We start from the raw sequence: 16476 nt of genomic DNA on the forward strand, positions 1-16476 counted from the left end.
CACACACAGAGCAGGGCCGATCAGGGGATTGGGGCGCTGCCCCCTGTCACACACAGAGCAGGGCCGATCAGGGGGGTTGGGGCTCCGTACCCTGTCACATACAGAGCAGGGCGGATCAGGGGGTTGGGGCGCCGCCCCCTGTCACCCACAGAGCAGGGCCAATCAGGGGGTTGGGGAGCTCCCCCCTATCAGGCACAGAGCAGGGCCGATCAGGGGGTTGGGACGCCTTCCCCTGTCATGAACAGAGCAGGGCGGATAGGGAGGTTGTGGCCCTGCCCCCTGTCACACACAGAGCTGCAGGGCGATCAGGGGGTTTGGGCGCTGCCCCCTGTCACGCTGCTCCAGGGGCCAGGAGGCTTCGCGGCTCCGCTGATCCCAGTGCTGGGAGGCCTCGTGGATCCGCTTGACACCGGGGCATTGCGGCCTCGCTGCTCAGCTGATCCCGTTGCTAGGAGGCCTCGCTGCTCCGCTGATCCTGGTGCTGGGAGGCCTCGGTGCTCCACTTGACACAGGGACAGTAAGGTCTCGCTGCTCCGATGATCCCGGTGCTGGGAGGCCTCGCTGATCCGCTGATCCCAGTGCTGGGAGGCCTCGCTGCTCCTCTGATCCCGGTGCTGGGAGGCTCCGCTGATCCCGGTGCCAGGAGGCCTCACAGCTCCACTGATCCCAGGGCGTGAGGCCACGCGGCTCTGCTGATCCCGGTGCTGGGAGGCATATTACCCTTTTACTATATAGGATAGAGGCCTGGTGCACGGGTCAGGGCTGGCTGGTTTGCCCTGAAGGGTGTTCCGGATCAGGGTGGGGGTCCCACTTGGGTGCCTGGCCAGCCTGGATGAGGGGATGATGGCTGTTTGCAGCTGGTCACACCCCCTTCAGGGTGGGGGTCCCCACTGGGGTGCCTGGCCAGTCTGGATGAGGAGCTGAGGGCCATTTTCAGGCTGGCGGATGACTGAAGCTCCCAACCTCTCCTTTTTTTCTTTTTTTCTTTTATTCTGGGATTTATTTACTTTCTATGGCTGTCACTGGAGCTGAGAGCCAGCTCCAGCTCTGAGGCCAGCTCCAGCTCTGAGGCCAGCTCCAGCTTGAGGCCTCGGCTGCTGACAGCAGGAATCTAGGGTTTGTTTGGGTTCTATAATTGCAACATTGTTTCTTAGAGTGCAGCTCAGAGGCCGGCAAGGCAGGCGGGGAACCTTGGCTTCCTCCATCCCTGGAGCAAGCAAGCTTCCTGTTCGCTTCAGCTGCCTGGCTGCCGGCTGCCATCTTGGTTGGCAGTTAATTTGCATATCACCCTGATTAGCCAATGGGAAGCGTGTCAGAGGTATGGTTAATTACCATGTTTGTCTATTATTAGATAAGGATATCACAATTTGTTTATTCATTCATCTGTTCATGGATATACGGGTTGTTTCCACCTTTTGGCTATTGTGAATAGTACTTCTATGAACATTTATGTAGAAGTATTAGTTTAAGTACCTGTTTGGATTCTTTTGGGTAAATACCTAGGAGTGGAATTGTTGGGTCATATGATAATTTTATGTTTTTTAACTTTTTGAGGGACCACCAAACTGTTATCCACAGGGGCTGAAATAATTTACATTCCTACAAGCAATGTACAAGGGTACCAATCTCTATATCTTCACCAATACTTGCCGTTTTCCGTTTTTGTTTTTGATTATAGCCATTATGGTGGATGTGAACTGGTATCTCATTTTCCTAATAGCTAATGATTGATATCAACTATCTTTTTCGTGTGTTTATTGGCCTTTTGTATATTTTCAGAGAGATGTCTATTTAAATCCTTCACCCAATTTTAAGGGGGTTGTTCGTCTTTGTTTTTGAATTGTAAGAGTTCTTTATATATTCTGGAAAACAGACTCTTACCATATAAATAATATGCATATATTTTGTCCCATTCTGTAGATTGTCTTTTTACTTGATAATGTCCTCTGATACACGCAAGTTTTAATTTTCACAAAGTCCCATTTATCTATTTTTTCTTTTGTTGCTTATGTTTTTAGTGTCTGTTGTATTTAAGAACCCATGGCCAAGTACCAGATCATGCAGATTTACTCCTGTGTATTCGTCTAAGAGTCCTATGATTTTAACTCTTAAATTTGAATCATTAATCTTTTTTTTTTTTAGTTAATTTCTATATGTGGTGTGTCGCAGGAGTCCAGTTTCATCCTTTTTCATCCAGTTTCCCATCACTATTTGCTGATAAAACTATTATTTCTGTTGTTATTGTTTTTAAATATATCTCTTCAATAAAAATTTTCTCTAGTGAAGTGATTAAGATCACTGGTTCTGGAGACAGAACACTTACGTCCAAATCTGGCATTACTGCTTATCCCCTGTGACCTTAAGCAAGTTTTTTAAACTTCCTAATACTCAACTTTGTTATATACAAAATAATAGAAAATCAACTCCCTAGCATTATTATGAATATTATATTGTATAATATATGTAAAATAGTTATAAGATTCCTGACAATGATAGATCAGTTTTGGTAAGAATTACCATCCATATCTGTGATCCTTTGAAAAAATCACTGTCCTATGTAATAAAAGGCTAATATGCAAGTAAACAGCGGAACAACCGGTAGATATGACACACACTGACCACCAAGGGTCTGATGCTCAATGCAGGAACTGCCCCCTGGTGGTCAGTGTGCTCCCACAGGGGGCGTGCCACTCAGCCAGAAGCCAGGCTTGCCAGAGGGCTCACAGCTGGCAAGCACAGCAGCGGTGGCGGGAGCCTCTCCTGCCTCCACAGCAGTGCTAGACTACGAGAGGGCGCAGGCTGGGCTGAGGGACACCCGCCCCCCCCCCCCCGCCCCCCCACCCCACACACACACCAGTGCACAAATGTTGTGCATCGGGCCTCTAGTTTAATAATAATTAACCCTAATTATCATCCATCGGGCCTAGATAAATATTTTAATTCTTCAAAGGGTAAGACTGATGAATTAAGATAAATTTCAGGGCATTGTGTATGTTATTTACTCTTAACAACAATCCCTATTTTATCAGAAACCTGAGATTTAGAGTGTTAACTAACTTTGCTAACAAATAATGATCAAGTGGCAGAGATGGGATTCATTGGAGCATCTGCTGCTTCACTCTGTTATGGTGACTTAGTGCAGAAAAAACCTTTAGTAAACATAACCTTATTTCTTTCTGGAAGTTCATATAATACTGGAGTAGAGAAAGATGAAAAGGATGTGTGTGTATGTGTGACATACACATGTGCCGTATAAAACATTGTATATTAATCAGTTCTCTACAGGAATATTTTACCGTGATTTATGTGTACTTTTGGCTAAACCTCAGACTAGAGCACAGTGCACTCATTTTTATAATTCTGTATATAATCAATATTTATAATTCAAGTTTGAATATTTGATGTTTTTAGTGCACTGAATTGAAAGAAAAATTTAATATCAAATAATTCAATGTGTATTTTTCACTGAGATCTCTGAGCCCAGTTTTTTAAATGGTATTAAAAAAAATTTTACAGCCCATACATTTAGTTTTTCTTTTGTGTGTGGTTCTCTCAGATGTAATAAAGGAACAGAATCGAGAGTTACGAGGTACACAGAGAGCTATAAGCAGAGATCGAGCAGCTTTAGAGAGACAAGAAAAACAGCTGGTAAGTAGAACATTAAATTTCAGTTTAACTTTTCAAACAAATTTGGAAATTATTGTTGGAATAATTAGCTAACTAGGAAAAAGACAGATGGTAGGTGCTAAGAGATTTGCTTTACTAATAAATGGCATTGAACACCTTTCTGCTCTTTCTGCTTGCCTTTGTTTATTGTGTCATTCTGCTGACTCATCAAGATTCTGTGTATTCTGCTATTATAAAATCAAAGTATTCTTCAGTTTGTAAAAGTTATGAATGCCTAGGAAGAAAATATTGCTCAAAACAGAGCCAAATTCTTCTCAGCTAATAACAAAGATAATGTAGTCTTCAAAAACAAGAGAGGGTTACAAGACACTCATAGGTGTCTTACTTGATATTTGAACTTATTTGATATTTTAAGTATCATTGTGTCTGTGATAATGAGTGTATTTTTAAAAATAGATCGACTATCTTTAACTATTTTGTTATGTTTTTTAAATATATGTTGCTTAAAATATTTTAATAAACAGCATGAAGTATAATTGACATGCAATAGACTGTACATATTCAAAGAATACAGTTTGATACATTTTGACATACCTATTAACTACAATCTAGGCAATGACCATATCCTTCATCCCTAAATTTCCTTATTCCCTTGGTAATCCTTCCTACCCATCCCTCCCTGTCTTCCTCCTCCTCAGTCAGGCAATCACTGATCTGTCACTGAAGATTAGTTTACATTTTCTAGAACTTTATATAAATGGAATCATAGAATATGAATTCTTTATTTCATATGGCTTCTTTCACTCATAACTTTTGAGATTGATCATTTTTGTTGCATGTATCTGGATTAATTTCTTTTTATTGATGAATGTTATTCTATTGTGTGGATGTTTCACAATTTGTTTATCTGTTCACAGGCCAATGGACATTTGGGTTATTTCTAGATTTTGGCTATTTTGAATAAAGTTGCTATAAACATCCAATTGAAATCTTTTTGTGAACATATGTTTTCATTTCTCTTGGGTATATTCCTGGAAGTGGGATTGCTGGGTCATAGATTAAATGTATATTTAACTGTATAAGAACGCTCAACAGTTCTACGAAATGGCTGTGATGTTTTCTGTTCCCACCAGCTATATATGCAAGTAAAGCTGTTTCACATCCTGGCCAAGAGTTGAAGTTAACAGTCTTTTCCCCTGTAGCCATTCTAGTGGTGTGTAGCAGATTGTCATTTTAAATTGGATTTCCTAATCGCTAATGATGTTCAGCATCTTTTCATGTGCCTGTTTGCCTTTTACATATCGTCTTTGCCAAAGGGTCTACTGAAATATTTTACCTATTTTTTAAAAGTTTTTTTCTAATTATTTAGTTGTAAGAATTCTTTATATATTTTGGACACAAGTACTTTATTAAATATATCTTTGCAAATATTCTCCCCAGTTCTTGGCCTGGTCTTACATTTTCTTAATAGTATATTTTGAAAAGCAGATGTTTTTATTTTTATCAAGTATAATTTATTATTTTTCTGTTATTAGTACTATTAATGTCCTAGGAAATCTTTGCCTAACCCAAAGTCACTAATATTTTCTCTTATATTTTCCCCTGGAAGTATTAAAGTTTTAATTCTTACATTTAGAACTGTGATCTGCATTGAATTAAATCACTATGTTGTGAGGTAGGGTAGAGATTCACTCTTGCATATGGAAATTAAGTTATTCCAACATCATTTGTTGATAACGTCTTTCCCTGTTCAAATACCTTATCATCTTTGTAGAAAATCAATTGTCCTAATACATGTGGGCCTAATTCTGGACTCTATGCTATTCCATTGGTCTGTGACTATTCTTAAGCCAATATTACACTTTTTAGTGTATCTTTATAGTAAGTTTTAAAGTTATATATAGTGTTAACTCTTCAACTTTGTACTTCTGTTTTCAAAATTGTTTTGGCTATTTCAGGTGCTTTGCATTTCCAAATGAACTTTCAAATAAAATTGTAAATTTCTACATAAAAGTTTCTGTTTTGATTGGGATTACATTGAATAAGTGAACTAATTTGGGAAGACTTGACATCTTAATACTATTGAGTCTTACAATCCATGAACATGTTGTATCTCTTCATTTATTTAGATCTTTCAATTTTCTCAACAGTGTTTGTACTTGTAATTAGGTTCTACACTTCTCTTATCAGGTTTATCCCTAACTATTTCATATTTTTGACGCTAGATATTTTAAAAACAAATTAAATTTCTGTTTTTTTGTTGCTGTTATGTAGAAAGAAATAAATTAATATTTTCAGTATTGATCTGTAATCCTGTAATCTTCCTAAACTCCCTTATTGTAGTAACCTTTATGTATAACCTATTAGATTTCTACACAATCATGTCATCTATGGATAAATTAAACTTTTTATCTTCCTTTCCAATCTTGATGCCTTTTTTTTTAAGATATACCTTATTACACTGGCTAAAACTCTTAATGTTAAATAGAAGTGATTATAGCAGTCATCCTCCTATTTACTGATCTTAGGAGGAAATATTCAGTCTTTCACCATAAAGTATGATATTACAACTAGGATTTTTGTAGACTTCCTTTCTCAGGTGAAGTTCCTTTTTATCTATTATGCTGAAACTTTTTATCAGGAATAAATTTTGTCAAATGTTTCTTATTTTTATTTTTTGTATCTATTGAGATGATTATCACATAGTTTCTCTTTAGTGTATTAATTTAGTGAATTACTTTGATTTTCCAAAGTTGAATCAAGCTTTTGCTCCTGGGATAAATGCTATTGGTAATGAGGGGTGTGTGTGTGTATGTGTGTGTGTGTGTGTGTGTGTTAATATATATATGTATATGTATATGTGTGTGTGTGTGTGTATGTGTGTGTATATATATATATATATATATATATATATATATATATATATAAACTTTGTTTCAGTTTGCTGAACCTTTATTAAGAATACTTGCATTTGTGTTCCTGAAACATATTCATTTGCAGTTGTCTTTTTATGTAGTTTTTTTCTAATCTTTATTGCTGAAAATATTACATATATCTCCTTTTTTGCCCCATTGACTTGCTTTAGCCTGCCCCATCCCCAGCCCCTGGCCTTCTCTACCCTATTATCTGTGTCCATGGGTTATGCATATCTATATGTATAAAAGGCTAAGTGTCCATCCGACTGGTAGCTATGATGCGCACTGACCACCAGGGGGCAGACGCTCAACGCAGGAGCTGCCATGACGCACACTGGCCATCTAATCTAATAAAAGAGAAACATGCAAATTGACTGCACCTCTGCTACACACCAAGCCACACCCACCAGCCAATCAGAGTGACTATATGCAAATTAACCCAACCAAGATGGCGGCCAGCAGCTGCGGAGCTGGAGCAAGCAGGAGGCTTGGTTGCCCTGGCGATGGAGGAAGCCAAGCTCCCTGCCTGCCCTGGCTGGCTGTGACCTCCACTCAAGGCAACAAAGTTTCAATTATAGAAGATAAATAAATCCCAGATACCTGCTTCCAGCCAGCCTCCACTGGGAGCTTGGGTGGCTGCGGGCCGTGGCCAGCCTACAAACAGCCATCAGCCCCTCACCCAGGATGGCCACACTCTCATGGGGTGAGGGTCCCCACTGGGGGCCTTGACCAGCCTGCAAACAGCCATTAGCCCCTCACCCAGACTGGCCAGGCACCCCAGCAGGATCCCCACCCTGAAGAGAGTGTGGCCAGTCTGAAAAGAGCCCTCAGCCCCTCACCCAGGCTGGCCAGGAACCCCTGTGGGGACCCCCACCGTGAAGGGGCTGTGGCCAGCCTGCAAACAGCCATCAGCCCTCACCCAGGCTGGCCAGGAACCCCAGTGGGGACCCCTACCCTGAAGGGGCTGTGGCCAGCCTGCAAACAGCCATCAGCCCCTCACCCAGGCTGGCCAGGCACCCCAATGGGGACCCCCATCCTGAAGGGGGTGTGGCCAGTCTGAAAACGGCCCTCAGCCCCTCACCCAGGCTGGCCAGGCACACCAGCGGAATCCCCACCCTGATCCGGGACACCCTTCAGGCCAAACCAGCTGGCCCCCACCCATGCACCAGGCCTCTATCCTATATAATAAAAGGGTAATATGCAAATTGACCCTAACAGCAGAATGACTGGTCACTATGACACACACTGACCACCAGGGGACAGACGCTCAATGCAGGAGCTGCCCCCTGGTGGTCAGGGCGCTCTCACAGTGGGAGCTATGCTCAGTCACAAGCCAGGCTGACGGCTGCCAGTACAGCGGTGGTGGTGGGAGCCTCTCCCGCCTCCTCAGCAACGCTAAGTATGTCCGACTGTAGCTTAGGCCTGCTCCCCACTGGCAAGTGGACATCCCCCGGGGGTTCCCGGGCTGCCAGAGGGATGTCTGACTGGCAGCTTCCCGGGGAGCGGGGTCATCCCCCAGGTGGTCATCCCCCGAGCGGTCCCAGGCTGCGAGAGGGCACAGACCGGGCAGAGGGACTTCCCCCGCCCCCCAGTGCACAAATTTTTGTGCACTGAGCCTCTAGTTTAAAAATAAACAGCACCACAGACCTGGCACCAACAAACCAATACTCAGCTTCCCCCAAGTGGGATACCCCACTAAATTGCAGCCAACGCTGTCACAACCCCATAGCACAAAATGTGACCCACAGCCCAGCCCAGCCCAGAAACGGTTGCTATGGGCGCCAGGTAATGACATCACATAGCAGCGCCAACTTCCTCTCCCAAACCACTAGCCTCCTTGTAGTTCCTTTAGCCAAGGAACTTGACTTGCTTTATAGCCAGGTGCAAACATTTTACAGTTTAACCAAATGTCTGTGAAGCATTTTCACATTTGATCCTCATAGAAGTCCTGGAGTAGATAGATAGGAGACTCTGTAGAATCCTATTTTCTTTTCATTAGCCAGAAAATGGAGATTTAGAAAGTTTAGAAACTTGACCTGACTGAAAAGAAGTAAGAAATGGTGGAACTTGAAAAATGACTTCTGGTTTTCTCACTGCGCAGAATATAGTTGAACACTGCTACAGTTAATTATTTCACCCTTCGTTCTCCCTGCATGATCTATAATAATAATCTGCTTCGTGTTAATATTTACTGCTGTGTTGCTGAGAGTTACCTGAAAGAGAAGTTGGGGTGCTTCACTGGGCTGGAAAAAGTTTAGCTAAATCAGAAAGTAGGTCTAATTAAGCAAGTTTATTCTATACATATAAAAGGCTAAGTTGACTCGCACATGTGTGATGCATATAAAGCTCTCACTGGCGCCAATCGCACGCGTGTATTTCGATCTCTCATTGTCGATCCTGAATTTGGTTGACATTTCTATTATAGAGAAAGGGCGGATAGCGATATTAAAATATTTCTTCTAATTAATTTCCTTTCAATGTGCACGAATCTATGCACTGGGACATTAATATGCATATAAGTTTTTGGTTGATCTCTTCCCACCCACCCACCCAGCCCAGCCTTCCCGCTGAGAAGTATCTTTATTTACTTTTGACATCAGAGTAATGCTGATGGTAAAGCATGAGTTGGCAAATATCCCCTTACTTTCTCTTTTACTAAAGAGTTTGTTAGGATTTATCAGCAAATCCATTGGGAGTGACGTTTTCTTATGGATAGGTTTTAAACTACAAGTTCATTTAAAAACTATAGATCAGGTTCTCTCTCTTTTTGACTGAGCTTTGGTTTGTGTGTCTAATTTGTCCATTTCTACCAACTTTTAAAATGTGATCACATACTATTGTTCATAATATTCTCGTATTGTCCTTTAACATCGTTAGGATATGAAGTGATGCCCCTGTTTACATTCCCAATACTTATAACTCGTGTGTTCTCTGTCTTTTTTTTATTTTTTTTAATCCTCACCCGAGGATATTTTTCCATTGATTTTTAGAGAGAGAGGGAAAGACAGAAAGAAACATCGATGTGAGAGAAACCTATAGATTGGTTGCCTCCAGTGTGCGCCCTGATCAGGGCCCAGGCCAAGGATTAGCCTGCTTCTGAGAGGTATGTGCCCTTGACTAGAATCAAACCCGGGACCCTTCTGTTCATAGGACGACACTCTATGCATTGAGCCAAACTGGCTAGGGCTGTTCTCTCTCCGGTTGTTTTCCCTCATCTGTCTGGCTAATAGTGTGCTGGGCTGCATATCTGGCGCTTTGGCCAGTTGGGTCATGCTGTGCTGTCTGTTCCTAAAGCACATAGATAGGAAGGTACTGACATCAGGCCAGGCCTTGAGATATGGTCTCATGGCCCCTTCCCAGCACGCAGGCCTTCTTTCTCAGAAGGCCCGGAAGTCTCATTCCAAATTTGGGAGACAAAGGACTGGATAAAGTATAAATAAAGAGAGTTTCCTCCATATTGGGGGGCCCAGAATTTGAAAGACACATTTTTCTCTGGGCCTCCACAAAATTTAATAATAAAATGTAACTCTTGCAGTCGGTGCTACAGTTCAGCCTCTGCTTCGGCAGGGTGCTGTGACTGTAGTCAGCTGGCCAGCTTAATAAAGGCTCTTAAATTTAAATTCTGAGTCGGTGGTCTATCTCGCTGAGTGAACCCATAACAATAGTATATCAATTTGATTATTTTTTTGCAAAAACACACACACCAAAAAAATACCTGCTTTTGATTTCATTAACTTTCTGCAATTTTTTTACTTCTCCAGTTTATAGATTTCTTTGTTTATATTATTTCCTTTCTTTTGTTTACTTTGTTATATATTCTTTTTTCTATGTTAATGCTTTAGACATTTTTAACATAATATTTTTGCCTTTACTATTTTGTTTAATTAATTTTTATACCTATTTTTATTTTTCAATTACAGTTGACATTCAATATTATATTAGTTTCACATGCACAGCATAGTGGTTAGACATTTATATAACTTACAAAGTGATAATTCCAGTACCCCTCTGGCACCATACACAGTTATTACAATATTATTAGTTATATTTCTTATGGTGTACTCTACATCCCCATGACCATTTTGTAACTCCCAATTAGTACTTCTTAATCCCTTCACCTTTTTTAATATAACCTTTAATGCTATAAATTTCTAAGAATTTCTTTTACTATAGTCCACACATTTTGATATGTGCTGTTTTCATTTTATTAAGTTCAAAATATTATTTCATTTCCTCCATTTTTTTTAAATCTATGACTTATTTAGAATCATTAATTTCTGCTCATTTGTGACTTTTCTTTCATTTTTTTCCTTACTGATCTTTAGTTTAATTTTATTGTGGTTAGAGAACATACTTCGTATCAATTCAACCCTCTTAAATTTATTGAGCCTTGTTTTCTGATGTAGAATATGCTGTATTTTGTTGCTTCTTTTTTTTCAGTGTACGCTTGTAAATGAGTATTCTGCTGTTTTGAAGTTTTCTGTAAGTGTTGGTTAGGTCAAGTTAGTAATAGTGTTTTTTGTAAATCTTCTGTATTGTTACAGATTTTCTGCCCATTAGTTATAACAGTTACAGCAATATACTTGTTGATATTCCCTAAGCTAATTGTATATTTGTTTGCTTCTCATTTCACTTCTATCAGTTGTGCTTCATATATTTTTAAGCATTGTTATTACATACATAGACTTTTATGTGTTTTGTATCTTTACGTATTGATTCCTTTATCATTTTGAAATGCCCCTTTTTATTTCTGTTGATAAATACGTAAGTTTTTGTTTGCTTTATGTGATATTAATGTAGCCACTCCAGATTTCCAGATTATAATAAGTATTTATATATAATATGTATTTTCTATTATTTTACTTAGCTTTGTGTGTTGTTAATTAAAATTTGTTTCTAAGCTAGCATATATTTGGGTCTTATCCAATCTGAAAACCTGCCTTTTATTTATTAGATGGACCTTTTCACTTAATATGTTTACATTATTAGCTTTAAATCTATCACCGTGCTCTTTTTTGCTATGCCCCACCAAACCCTTTATTTGTTTTTTTCTTCTTCTTTCCTTCCTACTTTTGGGTTGAGTTTTTAAATTTTCTGCTGGGCTCTATGTGCATACTGTTTTGTAGACCAGCTTTGTATTTGTAGATGAAGGCACTGGTTCTTTCCTATAGAAACATGTGGACTAAGTTGCCCTCTCAAATTACTGTTTTCTTTCTATGACTTTACGACAGCCTCTGCCTCAATTCATGATCAGGGAGAAAGGGTGTATTTTACAGGGGTGGGCAAAAGTAGGTTTACATTTGTGAGTACGTGAAACAGTTTATACTTGTAGTATTCTTTATTAGTTATTGTATTTTCCATATGAACAACTCTAAAGCTACTTTTGTCCACCCATATATATATATTTGACCTGTTCTTTTGAAATAAATCTTGAGGCCTACCCCTCAATGATTCTATTCCCCTCTTTTTATTTCCTCTCTTAGGAATTAGAAATTAAGAAGATGGCCAAAATTGGTAATAGAGAAGCTTGCAGAGTTTTAGCCAAACAGCTTGTACAATTACGGAAACAGAAAACAAGAACTTTTGCTGTAAGTTCAAAAGTCACTTCTATGTCCACACAAACAAAAGTGATGAACTCCCAGATGAAGATGGCTGGTGCAATGTCTACTACAGCAAAGGTAAGTAAGCCTTTATATCCATAGACTTGGAGTTAATCTAATATACTTAAATATCAAGATTCAAATCAGATTTTAAAACACTTCCTGTCACATATGTAGTATAGAATCTGTAATTTTTAGCAAAATGAGTTATAATATTAGATAATCCAGAAAACTACTTCTAGATTCTTTATTGATTTAATAAATTTTATAAAATTTCTTGTTTTAGGACATTTTCACTGTTTCAAGGTCACATGTAGCTTCTAAATTTTTTAAACTGACTGAAAACAGTGTTTGCTTTTATCTCTTATACTGTCAGAGATTTGTGAGCTTATTTCATTGAGCTATTTTGATTACTTTAGAGTAATAATTTCCTCATGATTCATTTTCATGTATGTGTCAGAAGGACACATGAATACTATTAGAAGGATTTATCAATTAATTGTAATAGGAACTTATGTTTAATTTTCAGTTTTTATATTAAAAACTAGAGGCCCAATGCATGAAATTCGTGCACGAGTAGGCCTTCCTTCCCTCTGCTGCCGGCACCAGCTTTCCTCCGTCTGCTGGCAGGCACTTGGGACCCGGGCTTCCCTCACAGCCCTGGCTTCGTCAGGAAGGACATCCCATCTAATTATCATATTACGGTTCTATTATTATAGTTGTTTTTACTGTAAACCTGAAAGGACTGAGCCTTTTGATTTTTTAGTAAATAATGAGCTCCTTGATGCATGTGAAGGACTGTAAGGAACAAGAAGTTTAAGACAAAGACTCTTCTCTCACAGATCTTACAGTTCAGTTGTGGGGAGGGTGTTAAGATATGTCTGAAAAGGAAACTGCCCCTACTCATCAGTCTGTGCTGAGCTTCAGTGAATTGCACAGATCTTTGAATAGAATCATCCAAAAGACTTACATCACTAGTTGTTAAATATAGGGAAGGAGGAGTATGAATATGAAGAGCAAAGTGGGAAAAGCCAGGGAGAAGAGAAAGTAAGGTTCATATGAGGAAAATGGTATATACTTTTGATTCTCATTATTTGCAATAGTTAATGTTCTACAATGTTGGGAACACTGAATCAGTGAATATCAAACTATTGCTCTGAAGAGAAATGCAGGCTTAGGTTCTTGTGAGCCTTTGGTTACAACATTTTTGTCAACCAGTGTATACCAAAACTTGTTTTGTGTGTGTGTCTGTTGAAAGAAACCATATTTAATTGTTGATTCATTAACATTGAACTCATGGCAATAACACTACTCATGTGTGAACAAAGCTAATTTAACAAAGTGTGTTTTCTCCATAAGCACATCACGGCCTTGTAGCACTTAGGAACACTAAATGGCACTTTAGTATTAGACTTGGGGACAATTTTAAAGAGCAAAATCACCAGCAAAGGCACAAGAATGTGGCAACGAATAAGCAACAAAAAGGCCACTTGTTGAGAATAGCTGAGACAAGAATGCAGAATGCCGCCTGTTCGACCTCAGCTGAAAATGTGCAGGTTGGGCGACTAAAACTTTTGGTGCTCTCTGCATGCCCACGAATGAGCACAAAACTAAAAGTTTGACTTGAGGTTACAAATAAATGTTAGTGAGGAGGCAAGTTCAAAAATATGGAATCCAAAAATAATGAGGATGTCTGAATTGGAATTTTCACTTAAATTTCTTAGAAATGTGTTAACTCAGCAAGTATTGGTTTAGATCCTAAAGGGAAGAACTATACCAAGTAATAGAGATGAAATGGAAAACAAAACCAGGCATGGGCTTCACCTGTAGTAGATTACAGTCTATTTAAAAAGCAGCCCATTTAAGAGCTAGTTTAGTGCAGTGATTAGGAACCTAAGTTCTGGAGCCAAATTACTTGGGTTCAGATCTCACTTCCACTTAACAGCTGTGTGATCAGGTCAAGTTATTTCACCTTTCTGTGCCTTCATTCCCCATTAGCAATATAGGGAAAATGGTAGAACCTGGCACATAAAGGTTTTTCAGATTTAAATGTCATTTAACTCTAAATATTAGTACATATAAAGTGCTTAGAACAGTGTCTGACACATAAGTTATATAGGCATTAACTGCTCTATTATTATAATTATTCTTATTAGTGTTATTTACAATAATGATGTAAGTTGCAAGTAAAGTATTCTAATTTACACGAATAAGTATAAAACTTCATGTATACCTAGTAGGATGTAACCAAGGTACATATTCTAATCTGGGATGTCAAGAGCTACTTCTTTAAGAAAGTGGTATATAAACTGAAATCTGAAGTGTTGTTAGTAAAAGCAAATGGAGAAAGCATTCCAGGTGAGAGGGAGCATATGCAAAGGTCCTGTGACAGGAGAGAGCATGACACATTTAAGGAAGTGAAAGAGCATTGTGACTAGAGGGGCAGTAGTGCAAAATGAGACTGGCTTATTAAGTAGAGTTCAATTAATATTTGGTCTCACAGTCCAATTACAGATTTTGGTTTTTAATACTAAGAGCAATGGGAAGCCATTGGAGAATTAGGTATGTGTGGATTGGTAGGGAAGGGGGGATATAGTGTCATACTTATAGTGTCAAGATTACTTTGGCTGCATCATTGCATACTGCTTGTCTGAGAAAAGAATGTATGCTTCACATCTTTGAAACAGTTATGTTTTATGTTGTATAGTGTCTTTTAATACTGAACTAACTATATAACTTGCAGATATATTATAAACTGTATATGTATATAAAATATTGTATCTATATTAGATGGCATTAACCTCTTTTACTGAAATAAGTTGTGAACATAAAATGTAAAAGAATTATTTTCACATATTTTTGCAAAACTCAGTGGTTTGTTTCTTCCTTTAAACCATGGTTTAAAATGTGTTAAAGGATTAAGTACATATGCTAGTGTATCCTTTTTACTTTATTTTTTTATATATATATTTTATTGATTTTTTACAGAGAGGAAGGGAGAGGGATAGAGAGTCAGAAACATTGATGAGAGAGAAACATCGATCAGCTGCCTCCTGCACACCCCCCACTGGGGATGTGCCCGCAACCAAGGTACATACCCTTGACTGGAATCGAACCTGGGACTCTTGAGTCCACAGGCTGACGCTCTATCCACTGAGCCAAACCAGTCAGGGCTCCTTTTTACTTTATATATTAAGTTAATGATTTATAAAAATTAAATTAAATAATTTTTAATTTGGACATTACCTACTTACCACATAATAGTCAAATGTAGTTCTCTCATCTGAATAGTAATGAATTTTTTATTGACAGTGTTTTTTATTACATAATTTTTTGCCCACTGTTCAGATGAGGTTTTCCACACCAGTCTTTATTATATAGATGTTAAGCAGATGGTTTCCAATTGAGTATTTTATTTCTTTCTAGAATACTTAACATTTTTATGTTTGATTATGGCAGAAAGTGTATCTTGTCAAAGCCTGTGTCTGTTTGATGTGCTCTCTTAGGACTTATCCACAGTAAAATTTTCATGATTATGTAGTTGACTTGGGCTTCTTCATATTTTAAAGACAATGCAGGCAGTAAACAAGAAGGTGGATCCACAAAAGACATTACAGACAATGCAGAATTTCCAGAAGGAGAACATGAAAATGGAAATGACTGAAGAAATGAGTAAGTTTAATAGTTAGGAATGAAACTTATAGTTTTCTCATGTTTGAATTAGCTAAGTCTGTTTCCTAGCAATCATATTCTCATCCATGAAAGCACAAATATTGAAAAAAGAAATGGTTTATTACCCTTCTACTAAATAGGTGTCCATATTGTCACAGTATTGTGTTTTTAAATTGGCAATGTATATGGCTCAAAGTTCTATTAATGCTTAACTGAAGGAAAAATATAAACTATGTTATGCCATATTTCTATGCCATACTGGCCCCAGCTGCATTACTTTATTGATTAGTGGAAATAAAATTAGTGCAAATAAAATAACTCTAATATAAATTGGGTAGTTTCAGATATGCATTGATTCTTTCATACTATATATATTGGAGGTAGAGATAATGGAGCTTTTATATTATTTTATTTTTCCCTCCCAAAATTATTTAATACTTGGTTTTCTTCTTTTTTAATATAAAACAATTGCAAATTATAGTAGAACTATGGAGACTACAAAGGAATAAAGCATTTTTTAAAAATCCTTTTTATTTTTTTAATTAAAAAATTTTAATGTTAACATTATTGCAGGTGTGCCCCTTTTTCCCCATCCTTTGCCCACATCCACCCACCCTCATGTCCCCCCCACATGGCCTTCACCTCACTATTGTCTTTGTCCA

The 16476-nt window shown here is 38.5% G+C and overlaps 1 protein-coding gene across 2 annotated transcripts in view; it reads left to right on the forward strand.

Moving 5' to 3' along the window:
* Nucleotides 1-16476, forward strand: part of CHMP2B (charged multivesicular body protein 2B) — a 36894-nt gene that overhangs the window by 14367 nt on the left and 6051 nt on the right. The window contains exons 2-4 of one of the 2 annotated variants that reach the window (XM_070406028.1): nt 3557-3648; nt 12026-12220; nt 15712-15814. In XM_070406028.1, the coding sequence (XP_070262129.1) occupies nt 3557-3648; nt 12026-12220; nt 15712-15814 (390 nt within the window). The remainder of the gene's footprint in view (nt 1-3556; nt 3649-12025; nt 12221-15711; nt 15815-16476) is intronic. The other variant, XM_070406029.1, reaches the window with a different exon arrangement.

Source organism: Myotis yumanensis, unplaced genomic scaffold (genome assembly GCF_028538775.1).
Source record: "Myotis yumanensis isolate MYYU_CA2020_CCGP unplaced genomic scaffold, mMyoYum1.0.hap1 SCAF_2, whole genome shotgun sequence".
In the NCBI taxonomy this organism is placed as follows: domain Eukaryota; kingdom Metazoa; phylum Chordata; class Mammalia; order Chiroptera; family Vespertilionidae; genus Myotis; species Myotis yumanensis.